At 46.7% G+C, this 18,056-nt stretch overlaps 1 protein-coding gene across 3 annotated transcripts in view; it reads left to right on the forward strand.

Annotated features, from left to right (window-relative positions):
• The window catches only part of LOC138525696 (uncharacterized), a 588,775-nt gene that overhangs the window by 366,901 nt on the left and 203,818 nt on the right, over positions 1 to 18,056 (forward strand). For all 3 annotated transcript variants that reach the window (XM_069635788.1, XM_069635790.1, XM_069635789.1), the window contains exon 5: positions 7,283 to 7,387. In XM_069635788.1, coding sequence (XP_069491889.1) covers positions 7,283 to 7,387 — 105 coding nt within the window. The remainder of the gene's footprint in view (positions 1 to 7,282; positions 7,388 to 18,056) is intronic.

Genomic DNA, 18,056 nt, shown 5'->3' on the forward strand with positions numbered 1-18,056 from the left:
ATCTTGTCAGCCAGCAGACTCCAGAGGAACAAAGTCGCAAGCAGTTTTTGCAGTTTTGTCGGGAGCCTTGAGCCGTTTCGCTTTCTGCGGTGCATGTGCCAGGAGGCCGCCGCGAGGACCAGCATCGTCCCATCAAGAGCCGCTGCATCTAATCGAAGGAACGGCATGGAGGGATAGCAGAAGATGGCTGATGGTTCACAAAGCAACGCGGACCGGCGTACGTTGAAAGGTCCCAGGAGGCTGCTGCAAGAAGCGAGAGCTCCGGGAGGCAGTGCATGTGCAATCTCGGGCCGCTGCCAGCAGGAGCAGGAGAAAAGGGAAGCGGATGTGAGTGAGGGAAAGGAGGGGGGGAGAGCAGCTGACCGCTCGTCCCTCTCAGCATGGCACCGTTGCACATGCGATAAAGCGGGCTGCGTGGGCGGTGCACTTCTCACCTCTCCTGTTAAAGGGCACAACGAGCCACGGCGGTGAAGGACTTGGCCATAGCTACAACGTTAAAGGGCCGCAGCAGTGAACGAATTGCCCGAATTTTCAAAGCCATAAGGAGTTTGAGGCCCGCAAACTGGCGCAGTGAAAGGGGTCCTTTAATTTCGGTAGTTTCTTGTTGCAGGTACTTCCGGCCCGCGGTTGGGAAAGAAGTACCCTTGAACTAAAGGAAATCATTTTCAAGGCTCAAACCTACGCAGTGCGTGTGCCATAAGGGCCCCTGCTGGGACTACAAAGCAGTGTGTTTGCCACAAAGGCTGCTGCGAGAAGACAAGATGTATATACAATGTGGGGGCATACCAGGAGCGAGCTGCCCTGAGAAGGACATACAGCAATTTATACAGATGGCACGGATAGCAGCTGCCAGGCATGGGGCTAATTGCCTGCAAAAGATAGCAACAGAACTCGATGGAAAAGTAGATGGGCCTTCAAGTAACAGGTTGCAGTCCCCTTTGTTGTTTCCCACCTACATGGAGGAAGAGGCCATGCAGGAGCTTCTGGCCATTGAGGAAGAGGAAACTGGGGCCATTGAAGAAGAGGAACCTGTGGCCAAAAGGAGAAGGACATTGACTGCAAAAGCAAAGGCGAATAGGCATCAGACAGAAGCAGCCAAGACACAGAAAGCAGCTGGGGGAGACAAAGGCAGAGGGAAAAAGCTTGGGCCTGTTGCCAATCCGGCGGCTTTGCCTGCAGAGGTTCCAAGGAGTAGCGGCAGTGGATCCAGCACGCATTCGGCCAGCACAGCGGCAATGGCACCAGAGGGACCTTCATCCTTGGAGCAAGTCAAAGGTATAATTATGCAGTGCTTGCAAGCATGGGGCAATAGCGTGAATGGTCAATTGTTGTGTGGGAATGTTAATGCATTTAACTAATTGGGAAGGAATGCTGAGACAGTACACCAACAGGGGGAGGGGTGGTGAGTGGTCTGGAGGGTGCCACGGCCCCGGCATGTGGGGTCAAGGTGGCGCATGGCTAGAGAGATTTCTGTAGGGGTGGTCAGCCAGCTGCAACAGGCGACTACAACGCCGGCCAGCAGTCGGGCAAGGAATAATTTTGGGGACTGGTACACAGTATGGGAGAGAAGTGCCAGGTTTTGCACCAATGCTGGCTATGTGGAACGCATTAGTGTGGCATATCCCTGTGGCATACAAGGAGAGGATATGGCAGAAGGAGTACATTGATATTTTTAGCTTGCTCGATATAGAACCAGTGGGGCTTGACATGCGTAAGATTTCTGAGAAAGAAAGAGAGAAGAAGGATAGAGAGTGGGTTTAGAAAGAAGAGAGCATTCACAATTGGTTAGCGGTTTTCAGAATGCTGGCATCCATTATGATAGAGAAATTCACGCAAGACGCTGGGGCGCTATTTGCATATGAGCAATACATCCATACCGCTTACTTGACCTATGGCAATGAGGCATGGTTAAAATATGACAGGGGCTTCAGGTTAAAGATGCAAATTTGGCCGGCTATGTCATGGGATGAGGTGGATGTGACAGGTTACTTTGAGAAGATGGTACCAGCAAAAGAAATGGGGGGGAAGGCACATGGGGAGAAGCCTTATTATAGGAAACAGAAATGGTTTTCTGGGGACAGAAGGAGGGGATACTTTCGCGGGCGCTGCTCCTGGAATTGTAGACCCAGTTACCAACAGGGGAAGAAAGCAACATGCTGGAAATTTGAGCAAGGCTATTGTCCCTTTAGCGAAATCTGTAAATTCAAGCATGCATGTAACAAATGTTCATGGAGTCACAGCATGGCATTGTGCGATGGAGGAAAGAAGAGCAGTAGCGGAAAACCAAAAGAGAATGCTAAGCAAAATTGACACCCCACTGCCCACACCTATACTCCTTGCCAAAATTATGCCATTCCTAAACACGTACCATATTAGTACAGATGCAAAGCTGCTTTGGGAAGGTTTCAGGTGGGGGGTTGTAAACCCTCAAACCGGCACAATAGGGAGCAGGGAAGCCGACAACCTAAAGTCAGCTTTGAACATGACCAAGGTAGTGGAACAAAAAATTGCTAAAGAGGTTAGGCTGGGCAGGGTGGCCGGTCCTTTTGCTACCCTTCCTTTGAAGAACTTTTGGGTATCACCCTTGGGTTTGTCCCCAAGAAAGAAGCGTGGCACTTTCACCTCATCCAACACCTGTCCTTCCCAGAGGGTTTATCAGTGAATGATGGCATGACGCAGGAGAGCTGTAGGGTAAATTACGCCTCCTTTGACGATGCGGTTGAGCTAGTGAAGGCTATGGGAAGATGCATACTGATGGGGAAAGCAGACATTGAGTCAGCCTTCAGGTTACTGCCAATCAACGAGGGAAGCTACCATTTGATGAGTTTCAAGGTCAAGGGCTTGTACTATTATGACAAATGCTTATCGATGGGTTGCTCAATTTTGTGTGCATACTTTGAAAAATGTAGCACGTTTTTTGGAATATGCGCTAAAACAGAGTGCTGGGGACGGGGTGGTGATGCTTTACCTGGATGATTTCTTGTTCATCGGTAGGAAAGGTACATATGAATGTGGCTCACTAATGGGCAAGTTCAAGTCATTGATGCAGGAGATGGGGGTTCCCCTGGCTAAGGGAAAGAGAGTAGGCCCACTCACAAGGTTAACATTCTTGGTAATCGAGATTGATTCTGTAGAAGGGAAGACAAGGCTGTCAAGGGACAAAGTGGAGAAACTTAAGGAAACTAACAAAGAGTTGAGGGCCAAGAGTAAGGCCACATTGAGGGAGCTTCAATCGTTGGCAGGGAATTTGAATTTCGCCTGTAAGGGGATTTCAGCAGGAAGGGTGTTCGCCAGGAGCATTGAACTAAAGACGGTGGGGCTCCAACATGCATCCAAGCATGTGCAGAAGTAAAAAAGGACCTCAAGATGTGGGATGGCTTTCTGGATAATTTCAATGGGGTGCTACTTTGGCGGGAGCAGTAGGCTAGTACCGAAAAACGGAGACTTTTCACTGACGCTTCAGGCGCCCACGGTTTTAGGGCAATTCTACAAAATGAGTGGTGTGGGCAGGCTTGGCCAACGGCATGGCCTGAGGAAGGCATAACCAGAGACATCACATTGCTGGAATTGCTCCCTATTGTAGTGGCTTTCAGGCTATGGGAGCAGTCACTGGACAATAAAAGGGTGATTCTTTGGTCAGATAACCTAGCAGTGGTACAAATCATAAATCAGGGGACGTCCAGAAACTTGAGGCTACTGAGGTTGCTCGGGGAGCTGACAACAAGCCTGCTCAAGTTAAACTCTGAAGTAAGAGCACTACACATACCAGGGGTAAAGAACCTGGCAGCTGACCTCTCTCTCATTTACAGTAGGGAAGGTTTCGGGTTAGCAGACCAGAGGCAAACAAGAGGAAGACGCCATTCAAGGGCCAGTGGTGGGGCATGATTGGGAGAATTCGAGCTCACTGATCGACACAGCATTGGCGCCAGGCACAGAAAGGTGATACAAAGTGTGTTGGGAGCGATTCCTGACTTTCAAGTAGAATTTCTTGGCTGAACATCAAGGGGGATCGACAGTGCACGCCTTTGCCGGATGGGGCTGGCAGAACGGGAAAACCAGATCCTGGGTAGCTTATCACTTGGCAGCAATGGCGCACTACCACAAGCTGGGGGGGTTGCCCGATCCCACTAAGGAGCATTACATCACAATGGCTATGAAAGGTTGGGCGAAACGCACAGAGAGGAGGTCTGGCCCCAGGTGTCCCATAGATATTTTGAAACTACACAGTTTAATAGGAATCCTGCCGAAAACTTGCCGGAGTGATGGAGAGAGAGTTCTGTTCACAGCAGCATTCACCTTGGCTTTCTTTGTTGTTTTCAGAGTGAGCGAGCTGGTCCCAGAGGGCCGGGCTTTGGGGTTTGTAAGGCTGGAAGATGTGGCGTTGACAGGGGATCGGGTGCACATACACCTAAGGAGGTCTAAGGCGGATCAAAAAGGGAGGGGGAGAGCGATCCCACTCTATAGCACCCAGAACAGCCCAGTTTGTCCGGTAGCAGGGGTAGCCGCTTACCTACAAGTGAGATAGCCCGCTGAGGCAGGTTTACCCCTATTCTTGCACAGGGATGGAATGCCCTTCAGCAGGTACCAGTTCAAGAGTGTGATAGGCATGGCATTGAAAGACATGGGAGTGATAGACGTTTTTTTTTTTAACCCATTCATTCAGAATTGGGGCGGCCACATCAGCAGCAGAGTTGGGCATGAGACCAGAAGCAATTATGAGACTAGGGGGATGGAAGCCTGGCTGTTTCAAGAGGTATATAAGGACGTACAAGATGTAATGTTAAAATGCCACGTTCCCATCTCCTCTCCAGCAGCAGCTCAAAGGAGGAGGTGGTCCTTTTGGGTGGTGGGTCATTCTTTCGTGACAAGGGCTAGGGCTAAATGGACGACGGAAAGGGAGATGATGACGGCGGGCGAGTTTCGGATCTGGTGGCATGGGGTGCCCAGGATGAGATGGGCGCAGCTACAAGGGCAAGTGGAAAAATTGTTGGGTAGCTATCACAAGCCTGACGTGCTGATCATTCATCTGGGTGGAAATGCTAGCCAACTCAACGGAGGGTGGGGATAGGCTTAAGAGTATGTTTGAGGAGGTGGGCCGTCTGTCAGGTCATAAGATCAATTGGGAGAAGTCGATGGTTTTTCCTTTGGATGTTACTCACCCACGCAGTGACTTGAGTTCATGGAATTGTCAGTGGGCTACGGAAAGTGTGAAGTATCTGGGGATTCATCTGGTTTGTGATCTAAAGAGGATGGTGGAATTTAATGTAGGCATAATAATAGAGGTATTTCGGAGGGATGTGTTAAAATGGGGTCGTTTGATGCTTAATATTTGGGCTAAGGTTAATGCAATAAAGATGGTGCTCTTGCCCAAAGTTCTTTATATTATTCAGTTTACTCCACTTAAATTTACGAAGAAGGTTATTAGGCACATTGACAAAGTTTTTCAGAATTTCCTTTGGGGTGAAGGCAAGAGACCTAGGATTCCCCGGTATGTTCTTATGCGGGCAGTGCGAGAGGGAGGCTTTGGGTATCCGAATTTGGAGGATTATTGCAGTGGGTCTGTATTGAAGAAATCAGCATTATACTTTAATGGGAGGGATAATTGTATGCCGTTATGGATGATTATAGAGAAAGATACATTTCTGCCATACTCTCTGCAGGACGTATATACAATGGGAAAAATGCCTAATCTGGTTCCCAAATTGCCCCCAATTGGAACAGCTGAGGATGCATTGAGGTGTTTTATGGCCAGTGGAGGAGAAAATATATGGATTCACTATGAAGCATCATTGTGGCACAACTTGAGGCTACAGAGTGGAAACAAGACCTTGTGCCGGCGGAGTTGGGCAAAGAGAGGTATTTTAACGGTGCATGATGTGTTGAAGGATGGTCAAATGGTCCCTTTTGACTAACTCATAATGAATTTTGGTCAAGGGAAAAGAGAGCATAGGCGTTATATATCAAAATGGAATCTCTTCTCACACAAAGAAAGGGGATGTAGAACAGTCCTATGAAAGAGAGACCGACAGCCTGCAGTCTATTTCATTCGTCTCCATTTATGGTTTCGACCTATCTGAAGCTGATGCCAATGAAGAGTTCATGTGCGGCTTCATTGGAGAATCTGCGGCAAGCATGGGTGACGGAGCGGGGCAAGGACGTAACTGTAAAACGTTGGGAGAGCCTGATAAGAATTGGCACAAATACAAACATTTATTTAAATTTGAGATATGTGCATCAAAGGATTTTGTGTCATCTGTACTGGACCCCAGCACGGATAGTTAATTTAGGTATGGCTAATGATGACTCATGCTGGGCTTGTGGCCAAAAAGAGAGTACTCTATTACACATGCTGTGGGATTGTTCAAGAGTGGTGGGATTTTGGGGTGAGGTCTTAAACAGACTGGACATAATACTGAGAGTAGAATTGCCAAGGTCGTCATATTCAACAATTCTGCTCTCAAATACTGGACGATTTATGGTAGGCAGCTCGTGAGCAAAGTGGATGGATTAATATTAGTATTGATGGTGGCTACTAAGCAAATTCTGAGGGTATGGAAATCGAGGAAAAAGTCAGATGTGGAGGGTTGGTTTTCGGATCTACGAATTATGGCTTGTTATGAGAGAGTTATGCTAAAAAAGCAGGAACGGGAAGGCAAATACTCTGAGACATGGGGACCGTTTGATGAGCTGTACAGGTGATGCAAGTATTTTTATAGCAAAGGGTTGGTTGGACATGAAAGGATAAGGAAATAATAAGGAACTATGTTTTGTTGTTTGTCAATGTTTGTGGTATAAGTGTTGTCTAGTTGTGTTATCCCTGTAGGAGTGTTGTACTCTAATATTGGATTAGTTATAGTTAATAAGATTATAAAACGATAATATGGTTAGTGTAATAATTTGATGAGTTGATACAGTGAGAATTTAGTAGTTGAAGTCTAATCCATGGATGTTATGAATATGTCTATATTGTATTGTAAAATGATAAAGTGTTGAAAAAAAATAAAAAAAAGAATTATATCTTAAGGGAAATCATTTTAAATGTGTTACTGTGAACAGCTCTTGCTCATCTCTAACTACCAAAGAGCATTTTGTCAATTAAATATTAAATATCCAAAAGTAGAGATTTCTGTTTCTGAAATGTGTGCGACAATGTCCTAAGGACAGACACTCTGAGGTTGCTTCCACAATTGCTAGCAGAACGATGAATGCCATTGGTTGTTTGATGTAGAGGCTCTGCCATGTGTTTTTCCTCTTCTCAAGATTCTTTCTTTTTCTTATCTAGCCCGTTCGGCTCCCAGGGACTTGAATGTAATCCCCCTAGAAGGGAACCCTCGAGCTGTCACTGTCAGCTGGCAGCCTCCGCTGGAAGCCAAATGCAAAATTACAGGTGAGTTGTGATATTTCAAAAACGCTAGGGTGGTTTGTCTTCGGTACAAGTATCTAAAAGTGTACAGCTTTTTCCTTCTTTGTTCATATTTTCATGAGCAAAACAGCTCACTGGCCTTCGTTGAGGATTGTCCAATATGAATTTCTAGTTCTGCAATACGTGGAAGTTGATACACAGTTAATACACACTTAAAATATTCACTGGAATGTTAAGGATGGAGCAGCCAGACAGCTTAGATGGACTGCATTACAAAACGTTGCATCACACTAGCACACTGGCAACATTTGCCGTAGTACAAATTTGTCATGTAGCAATGCCGCAGCATACAGAGGTGTAGGGAACATTGTTTGTGAGGCATCCGGTAGACTGTTGCGCATTAGAACAATACGACAACATCAGTTTTAAATGAGCATGCAACACACAATATTCATGTTGGCCATCCCTGCAACCTTTAGTGGAGACTTTATAAAATGTTGTAGATCAGAAACGTCTCTTTATAATGCATGATAATAAATGCTAACCCACAAGGTACCCCAACTATTAATTTGCACATAAGATGCCATTCTTTGCTTACAAACTCGTGGATGGCATACATTTTCACCATCTTAATTTTCTGATGCTCTTACAGTTCTAATCTGAAGGTTCAAATTGACAAAGAGTCCATTTGTCAAAGAGTCAGAGTTAGTTTACGTCTACCCCATGGAGCAGTGAATCAAGTTATTTACCTTCTAAGAATAAATGTCTTCATCTTTACACAATGAAATGATCCTAATGGTGTGATATCGCAAATGGTTGCATCTCAGTTCTGGATCACATTCTGTACAACCACTGTCTGAAGAAAGGTTTTTACTTATAGGTATCACACTGATAAACATTTTAGCTATTTGTGACAATTCTGCAGTTTTAGCAAAGTGAAGTCGTTTTGTGGGTATAAAACTCCTAAAGTTAAAGAATTGTGATGAATCAGGGGAATTTGTCCCTTCTACACAAGGGGCAGCCCCCCTCCTGTGAGGCTAGGTAGGTTAACCTGCTCTGCAATACCCTCCCTAGGTATAGAGGCAAGTGGGACCTCACTGAGGGAGACTACTCCCCTCCCGCCCTTAGGGGGCAAGGACTCCCGTTGCCGCGAAGAACTCCCTCAAGCTGTACACACTGTGGCCTCCTACATGGAATGTTTTAAAATCCCAGACTCTGCAGTATCAAGACTGGGAAGAAGAAACTCCTAATAGTTGCTGTTATCTCATGGAAAAAGCGCATTCAGTGAGAGACAAATGAGAAGAAGAGCGGGAGGAGAGCAAGCATTGCATACTCAAGCCGGGGAAGGCCCCAATCTGCGTAAACCATGGTGAAGATGGAAACCAGGAAGTCTGTGAGTTTCAAACTTGCTCGACATTGCAGAGTGGGGCGCCTAAAGCACGAGAGACCAACAGGGCAGGAGCCCAGGAGAAGGTGGTGGTGAGAACACAAAGGGAACATGTGGTGGACAGCTGGTCAAGAAACCATTGCCAATACCACATGCAAAAGTAGGTTACAGGGTGTTCAGTCCCAGAACGGAGCACCCAGACACCGCGAGGAAACGCAAAAGCGCGAGGAACGGCTGCCAGAGAAGAGAAGGCATTGGCTGTTCAAGAGCAGAAAGAAGGTATCAGAGGAAGAAGGCTCCCGAAGATGTTCTCCTTCTAGAACAAAAGTAACAGGGAGAATGGGAAGGCCGGGAGGACCCAAGGGAACCATTATACTGCACAGTTAACTTGTCTCAGTAGAAATTATGAAATAGTTAAACTCGAAACAAAGGAAGCACACGCATGTTGTAATGTTGAACAGCTGCATAATGAGCAAGAGGAAGAATGGAAAAAAATACCCTGGGAAAGGGGGAAAGTAACAACATCTTGTACAAGACCAATATAATACTAAAGACACTCCCCTCCCTGATGGCTACAAGATCCTCTCCGCACCCAGATCCTCCCGGTCCGGTGGGGGGATGTAGCACTGATCTTTCCTGAGTGGTTTCCTCCCTCTATCATTCCCACTCAGACCTACTCCTCTTTTGAATGCCTTGTCTCTAGGCTCTCTCTCTCTCCTACCCATTCTCTTACTGTGGCTACCATTTACCGGGCTCCTGGTCAAATCAGCTAATTTCTCTCTGAGTGGGCAGACCTCTCCACCTCGCTCCTGGCCTCTACCACTGAACTCCTTCTCCTCCTCGGTGACCTCAATATCCATTTAGAGTCTCCTTATTCCTCCTCTGGACTCTTTCGTGACCTCTGCGACTCCCTCTCCCTGTCCATCCTCCCCTCTGGCCCGACTCACTCTGCAGGGCACACACTCAATGTCTTGATCTCCTCTGACCTCCCCCTCTCCATTCCTCTGACCATTCCTCTCTCCTGGAGCGATCATTCCCTCCTCGCCTCTCATCTCTCCCTCTCTTCGCCCCAAGCCAAGCCTACCCCAACACTGCCACATACCTTCTCGGACATCCGACCCATGAAGCGTGTGTCAGTTGATTCTTTCGCTGCCACCTTCTCTCCACCCCCTCCATCTCTGGCTGTCTCACATCCTGACACAGCCCTGTCTCTGCTCTACTCTTCAATTTCTGATACTCTTCATGCTCTTGCACCTGTCATGAGGATACGTTTGAAGCCCAAAGCCAAGTGCAGTTCCTAGTATGACTCCGACCTAGCTACACTTAAACGTAAGTGTAAGGCAGCTGAGAGGAAATGGAGGGCTACTTGTTCATCCTCCGACAAACTGGCCTGTCGCCTGCTCCAAAGGAAATACTGACTCTCTGTCCTCACCAAGAAGAGAGTCCACGTTCAAGCCTGTGTCTCTGAGTCATCTAACAACTTGACAGAACTCTTTAAAATCTGCAAGGAGTTGGCCAACCCTGCTGCAGTCTCTACCCCTCCAGTTGCCTCCCAGGCTCTCTGCAATGCCCTTGCCTCGCACTTTATCTGAAAAACCCAGGACATCCTGTCCACCCTCTCCTCCCCTCCCTTCCTCTCCCCTCTCCGTCTGTGCTTGTTGACCCTCCTTCAGCCACACCCCCACCCTCATTCTCTTCCTTTCCTCTTTTCTCCCCTAATGAGGTCGCTAGACAAGTCCGATCAGGTTTATCCCTGTTCCTCTAAAACCATCAAGGACCACATTGACACCCTCGCTCCGGCCCTTGCCGATTTTTGCAACCACTCCTTTGCCTCAGAATCCTTCCCCTCCCCTCTGAAGCACTCCCTTGTGCATCCTATTCTCAAGAAGCCCACAGCTGATCCTTCTTGTCCCGCTAACTATCAGCCAATTTCCATTACTCCCTTTCTGGGCAAACTCCTGGAAAATCTGGCCATCTCTCAGCTTAACCTTCATTCCGATTCTGTTGGCTGTCTCCAAGACCACCAGTCTGGCTCCAGAGCTGCCAGAAGCACGGAAACTGCTCTCCTGAACATCCGTGAAGATCTGCTCTCCAACCTTGACTCTAACATTCCCTATGTCCTCATCCTCCTCGATCTCTCTTCTGCCTTTGACATGGTCAACCATACCATCCTGCTCAACCATCTCCATGATAACCTGGGTATCACTGATCAGGCTCTAGCCTGGCTGACCTCTTTCCTCTCAGATCGACCCTCCCAGGTCCAACTTGGGTCCTTCCTATCATCCATCTTCCTCTCCACCTGTGGTGTTCCTCAGGGGTCTAACCTCTCGCCCTGGCTTTTCAACCAATACCTGGCAACTTTCGCCCACTGTATTGCCATTTTCTGCTCAAATTTCCAGTTCTACGCTGACGACACTCAACTCATTTTCAGGCTGCCCTCGGCCACCTCCTCTCCCTCTCTCATCTCTGATTGCCTAACTGCCATTCAAGATTGGTGTGCCGCCAATGATCTTTGTCTGAATGCCAGCAAGACGGAGATCCTTCTCATCGGCACACCTTCACCATCCTTTCCCCTCACTCTCTGGCCGACCACTCTTGTCCCACCTCCTACCCCCACCTGCGAGGCTAAGAACCTGGGGGTCATCTTTGATTTCACGCTTTACTTCTCTGCCCACATCTCTGATGTCTCTAAATAGTCAAACTTCCTACTGCACCGCCTCAGAGGTACTCTGCCTTTCCTCTCCTTCCACCAGAAGCTCCCTGTCTCCCAAGCTCTGGTTCTCTCTAGGTTGGACTATTGTAAACAGCCTCTTTCTAAATCTACCTGCCTCTACTCTTCGCCCTCTGCAACTAATCCAGAACAGGGCTGCAAGACTTGTCCTTAGCCTCAAGCCCTGGAATCGTATCTCTCCAGGTCTGAAATCTCTCCATTGGCTCCCAGTAGATGCAAGGATTAAATTAAAAACCCTCTGCATTGCCCACAAGGCTTTCTGGGGCCTGGGTCCAAAATACCTTCAGCTATCCCTCCGCGAATACCTCCCCTCTTTAGCTCTTTGCTACTCTACTTCTAACTCCCTCAGGGTCAGTCGATTTTCAAAGAAACGAGCTGGGGGTAGATCTCTGTCTTCGGCTGGGGCCTCCCTCTGGAACAGCCTCCCTGCCACTCTAAAACTTGAGGAGAACCATCTCTGGTTCCAGAAGCACCTCTTTGCTTCTGCCTTCGCTCCTCCTCTCCCCTGCTGATCTGTTCTCTCTTGGCACCGTGCACCTGGCCACCCTCTGTCCTCCGGGCCCAGGTACCTGCTCACCCTGCACCCTCCCGCAATTCCTCCGGGCCACCCCTTGCACTGGGGTCTGTATCTTTACCCATACAGCCCCCCCTTATCTTCCTGCACTTATCAGACCTATCCTATCAAATGTATTAGCTCATTACAGGATGTGAGATCCTATAAATCAGCAGGCTATGGTTCTGAACAGAAGAGTTTATTTCAGAAAACCACAAGTGTTATTGTTCAATTAGTTTACATAGCTTTCGATAAGCACGAAAGGTTCAAAAAGAACAGACAAGAGTGATTGAGTTTGGTCGAAATACAGATTGAGTATTAACCTCTTTTGTGTTGAGTTACAGAGTTCCACCTAAGGGCACAGTGGTATACAACAGTTTAGAAGAACATGTATTTATACAGTAGTGCACCCGGGACATAGGGTGGTCCAGGGTATCGTAAACACGGGGTGTACACAACATAATCTACAAGACATACACGAAAAAGGGTATTTGCAGTTGTGTCACTGGGGATCGACACAGGTGTGTTTCGGCCAGGAAGTCAGAATTGTTGCCTGGATGGAATTGGCCTTCTTCAGGATGAGCACCAAATGTGGTGTAGTCCGTTTTGTCTGTGAATAGAGAAGGATTTGTAAGTATCTCACGGTCTAATTGTGTTATTTGTTGTTTCATAATGGAGGCCTAGTATTGCCATATCGAAGGACAGCTTACCTGCTGCTGTGGTAGCAGTGGTGATGCTGTACAGAACCATCCAAGGATTAGTGCTGGATTGTAGGTGCGAGACTGCACTATGGGGGGCCGTGGGTTCCTGAGGTATAGATTTGGTCAGGATCCTATCGGCTAGAGGAGGGCCTAAAAAGGTCCATCGTCTGTAAAAAACCAAAGATGGACGTGAGTATGAAGCGTCGATACAAACGTCTAGGACTAGGGTGAGGGTGTCCCTGGTCTAGTAAACACTGTTGGACGTTTGTGTAACGGTGAATGCCATACTAGCATAAACGCTCCAGGGCGTGTGGGCAACGTGGTGTCAACTATAGCCTTAAGTGATCTAGGGTGTGAAGGGTATTACCGACCCATTGTGTGAGGACAAGTTGGTTTTAAAATAGCGCAACAATAGTGCCTATGTTGAAAAGTGCGTCCGAACTAGTGGTGCGTCTGTGTTCCTCTCAGTGCTCCAGATAAAATTTTGAGGTGGGAGTTTTTTACTCCCTATTTTTAAACTTTGAGCGTAAATGTGATTTCAAGAGAGTAAAATGTATGTGACATCCAGCCGACGTATGGAAATCATTGCTATGCGGCAGCATTCTGCATTGTGACAGAATACACCTTTCCTTATTTCTCTAATGTTTGGCCATTTGATCTCTCCTGTATATATTTAAATGTTGAAAGCGTTCTGGCTTCTGTCAAGTAACCTGACCTTTGCACTGCCTTCTGCTCTCAACTTGTGTGTAAATGTACACAGGAAAATAATCACGTTGTCGTATTTACAAGATTTTCATGCGTAAAAACGCCTGGTATGCACTTTATCTGGAGGCCTGGTTCCTCTGATGGATCACAGTGCACAGGAAGGGCCGAATAGCAACATGTGGTTGCTGTGCATGTTATACACAAATGGTAATGTGGACCCAAACTGAGAAGGAGGTGGTTCCGCTATCATAGACTACGCGTGAGTGAGTAAATGGATCAGTGTAGAGGGCACAGCCTCTGGAGGCATGAAAGCTGGATGTTGCACTTACCGCGAGCCGTGAGAGCAACGTGCGTCGTCGGGGGATCTGTTGCTGTAATGGTAGCTGTAACGTCCAAATGCAACCAGCTTGACTAATAAGCTAGTCCCAGAATGGTGTCTGGGCCAATGGCACGGGTGCAGGAGGAGCTTGGACCAATGGGAGTAACGCGAATGGACAACGGTCTCGGTGGAGGACTGAAACTACTGGAACTGCTAATGATGCTGGGACATGTAGTGCCTGGTCTGGTGGAGGCGCTGAGGAGCGCAGAGGACGATCTTGGTGACGGACGGGACCTAATGAGAGACGCTATGGAACATGGGACATGTGGTGCCTAATGATGTGGTCGGGCACAGCGAGAGTCAGTAATGTTGAATACATATCAAGTACTAGACACAGCATGTGGCCACAGTTCTATTCAGTGATTAAAAATGGTCCAAATAGGTTCATACAGTTTAGTGACATGCATGTACTCGTTTCAGAAATCTAGCCTCTGGGTAAAATTTTGAGGGTCAAACGAGCAATATATGGCATTTGTGTGCAGTGCGTGGGGTTTAGACCCAAAAATGTTTCCACTCTACGGTTATGTTGAGACCGTGGTGGACTGTGTCTAGTCTGTGGGCCCACTTTTGTTCCAGTTTTGTGAGGGCCAGGTCTATGTTGCCTCCGCGTTTCTGTGGCTGTAGTTGTTGCAGCACAGTCCAGGTGGATTGTTCATGCGTATGGCCTTTTTTGTTGAAGTGCTCAACCAGGGGTTTATCCTGTACTTTGTTCTTAATGCAGGATCTATGCTCGTTGATCCTCTGTTTAACAGGTCTGATGGTCTTTCCGATGTATATCATGTCGCATGGGCATTTGATGATAGGGATGTAACGATATTACGGTATACCGTTAAAGATACCGTGAACCACTTAATTAAACAATAATAACGGTCACATTGTTTAAACCGGTATACAGTTCATACCGTTAAGTGCGTTTTTCAATCTGATTTGGAAAGGCTGCAGTAAGCAGGTGCTGCGCAGTCTTGGTCTTGCACTGTTGGATGTGCCGTCTGCCAAGTAGTTTCAGTTGGAGCAGTTTTTAATGCCATTCCATAAACCACACGTGCCTGACACAAAATCAATATGTTAGCAATAGGAAGAATAAATAAAGTGCCAAGAAGGAAAAGGGTTTACTTTGGATTGGCGGCTTTGGGGTTCATATATTTATAATGGATAATGTTTTCTAAACATATAACAATGGGGGATTTCCCTGGTTCCATCACTGAATTTACATATAATAAGTCACACTGTGCAATTTACTCATCTCTGTGGGTATTCCCTGCTGCCATACCAAAGAGTAACATGTCGGTGATTACTGAACACCTTTTGGCCCGCAAGTAAACTAAAGGCTGTAACGTAAAGAGAGATTGTGAGCGTGTGCGTGTATGAGCACAAGCGTCTACTACCATCAGACTCCATTGATCTGTGGCATGCAGGTTATCAAGATTGCAACATGTTCATCTTCACCAGTAGCCAGTGGGGGAGCTAAAAGACTAAATGACCACTTAAGAAAAGCTATTCAGTTTGCTTTTCCAGTCGCAGCAGGGCCCCCCACCCTCTTCCTCTCCACACGTGTGTTTGGTGGAAGCAAGGGGTGGCATTTCAGTGGAAAGTATGTTGAAAAGCCCAATTCTGGCCCTGGGTGTCTGGTTTTGTTTGTGATGATACATCTGTCAATTTATGACCTTTTAGAAAATATTTGTTAAGATTAGTTAACTCCACCTGCTATATCGCGATAACCATGATATACCGTCATTTGGCAAGAAGGTTATTGTACCGTCCTAAAACTAAAACCGTGACACCCCTATTTGATGACGTAGATGACATATCTACTTTCGCAGTTTGTGTGGTTCGTCATGTTCCATGTGAAATCTTTGTAGGTGAAAGTCTTGCTGTTGGTCGTGTGGCAGCAAGCGACACAGTGTCCGCAGCTGTAGTGTCCCACAACTGGTGGCAGGTTCCATAATGTTGCTGATGTTTTAGAGGTTTCCAAAAAAATATGGATCAAAGTGTCCCTTAGATTTTTGTTCTTTCTGAACGCGAATAGTGGTTTCTTTGCTAGCCTCCCTTCATTTTTGATGAGGTGCCAGTGTTTCCTGATGGTGGTTTTTATGAGGTTGCTTATTGGGTTAAAAGTTGTGACGCAGACAGTCCTGTCTACGGGATCCTTGGTTTTGGTGGTGAGACAGATGGAACGGTCTGTGTTTGCTGGTCTTTTTTTGGCCATTTTTATAGATTTTTTCGGATAGCCTCTTTGTCCTAGGTGAGTTTGTAGTTGTTTGGCGTGTAGGTTGAATTTTTCATGTCTGTGCAATTTCTACAGATGCGCAGGAATTGTCCGTACGGGAGAATGTACTTCAGACCCTGTGGATGATAGCTCCAGAAATGGAGGAGACTGTTTCTATCTGTTGGTTTCTGAAATAATTCAGTTTTTAGTAGGTTCCCAGAACGGTAGATGTGAAGGTCTAGGAAATTTATGGACTGGAAATCCCACTCTATGGTGAACTTGATGTGGGTGGTTTGCAGATTGAGCCACTGATGGAAGTCCAGGAGTGATTCTTTGTTGCCTTCCCATATGACAAGGACGTCGTCAATGTATCTGCGCCATACCTTTATATTGGCTCTGTAGGGGTTGTTGTCTCGGTAGATGTGGTCGTCTTCATACTGGGCCATATACAGGTTGGCCACATCTGGAGCAAAAGTTGAAGTGCTCAAGGAGCAGAAGGTGGGCAATTGCACAAGGTGCAAACAAAGATGAATTGGACATCATACATCAGAAGAGGAAAAAACTAATCCGCACAGAGATGCATGGAACTTTCATGCTTGAATACCTAAAGGCCGGATTAATACCAGAAGGACTTCAGGTGAAAAATATCCCCCAAGTTTTCACGGATAACCCCAAGTTTAAGATAAACTTCAGTGGGGTTGGAAACAAATGCAGCCGAGACTGGATTATTCTCATTATCGACACTGCCCAAGAGGAGTGCAAAAATGAAGGAGATGATTTGACCGCTCTGGAGAAAACATTCGCGGAAGACACGACCATACAGGACGCAAAAAAGAAACTAGAAAAACTTGAAGAGGAAATAGTGAAATTTAAACAAATCACAGTAGATCGCAAAGTACAAAAATTCAGAAAAGATCTCTCCAATTATGCCGGAGAAAAAACATACCCGTATCTCAAAGAGACATACTACAGCGATATACAACAGCAACAACAAACAAACTATAACAGACGCAACCGTGTTGTCAATTTCTCCGGAAGCTCAGGATCCTCCAGCAGAAGCCCCTCAAGTACATCAAACAGCAACAGAGGGGAGGATCACCAACCCCCCATCCTTTTTTTCAGAGGGGGGACAAGGGGGCAGACCGAAGAGACGCCCACAACAAACGGGCCAGTACATGAGGACACGCCAATGGTACTGAAACCAACCTTAAACTCCATCCCCATTTTTAATCTATCCACCAGAACACTGACTCCATCTGAACAGAGCCTCCTAGAAAGAGGACTATCCTTTGTGCCAGCCACAAAGGCAGACCCATTCCAAACTGAGGCCGAACTCAGAAGATTTTTTCGGACCCTGAGATTGAAATACTTTTTGGAAATGTGCCTACCTGAGAAACAGAACTCAAAAGACACCATCGACCAAGAACCCACAGAAACATCAGAGAACGTGATGGGCCTAAAACCCAAATCAAACTTTAATCCTCCTCCCCAAACAATTCCAGGGGAGTTCGAAACTTTTGAGAAAATAGTCATGAAAACCATCAAAAGCGGACTGGAACAGAATAACTATTATCAAGATAACCTAAACAAAGATGAAAGACAATCTCTCAAAAACCTGAACTCGGATAAAAACATAACCATCAAACCAGCCGTCAAAGGCGGAGGCATCATCATTATGAACACTGGAAACTATAATAAAGAATGCCAGCGCCTCCTAGATGACATCACGTCATACAAAAAACTGAACAGGGACCCTACGCAACATCTACTAGAGGAAATAAATCAGCAATCTCACCAAACACGCTGAGGATGAGGGCTGGATCTGCACCGAAGAACGCACGTTCCTCAATAAAACGCACCCCCGGACTCCAGCTTTCTACATTCTGCCTAAGATACACAAACACGCTACTAAACCACCTGGCAGACCCATTGTCTCGGCCTGCGACTCGCTACTGGAACCCTTGTCACTATACGCGGATCATTTTTTGAAACCTTTTGTGAGCAAAATGCAATCCTACATCAAGGATAGCA

This window comes from Ambystoma mexicanum, chromosome 7p (assembly GCF_040938575.1).
Source record: "Ambystoma mexicanum isolate Mex_15411 chromosome 7p, UKY_AmexF1_1, whole genome shotgun sequence".
Lineage (NCBI taxonomy): Eukaryota > Metazoa > Chordata > Amphibia > Caudata > Ambystomatidae > Ambystoma > Ambystoma mexicanum.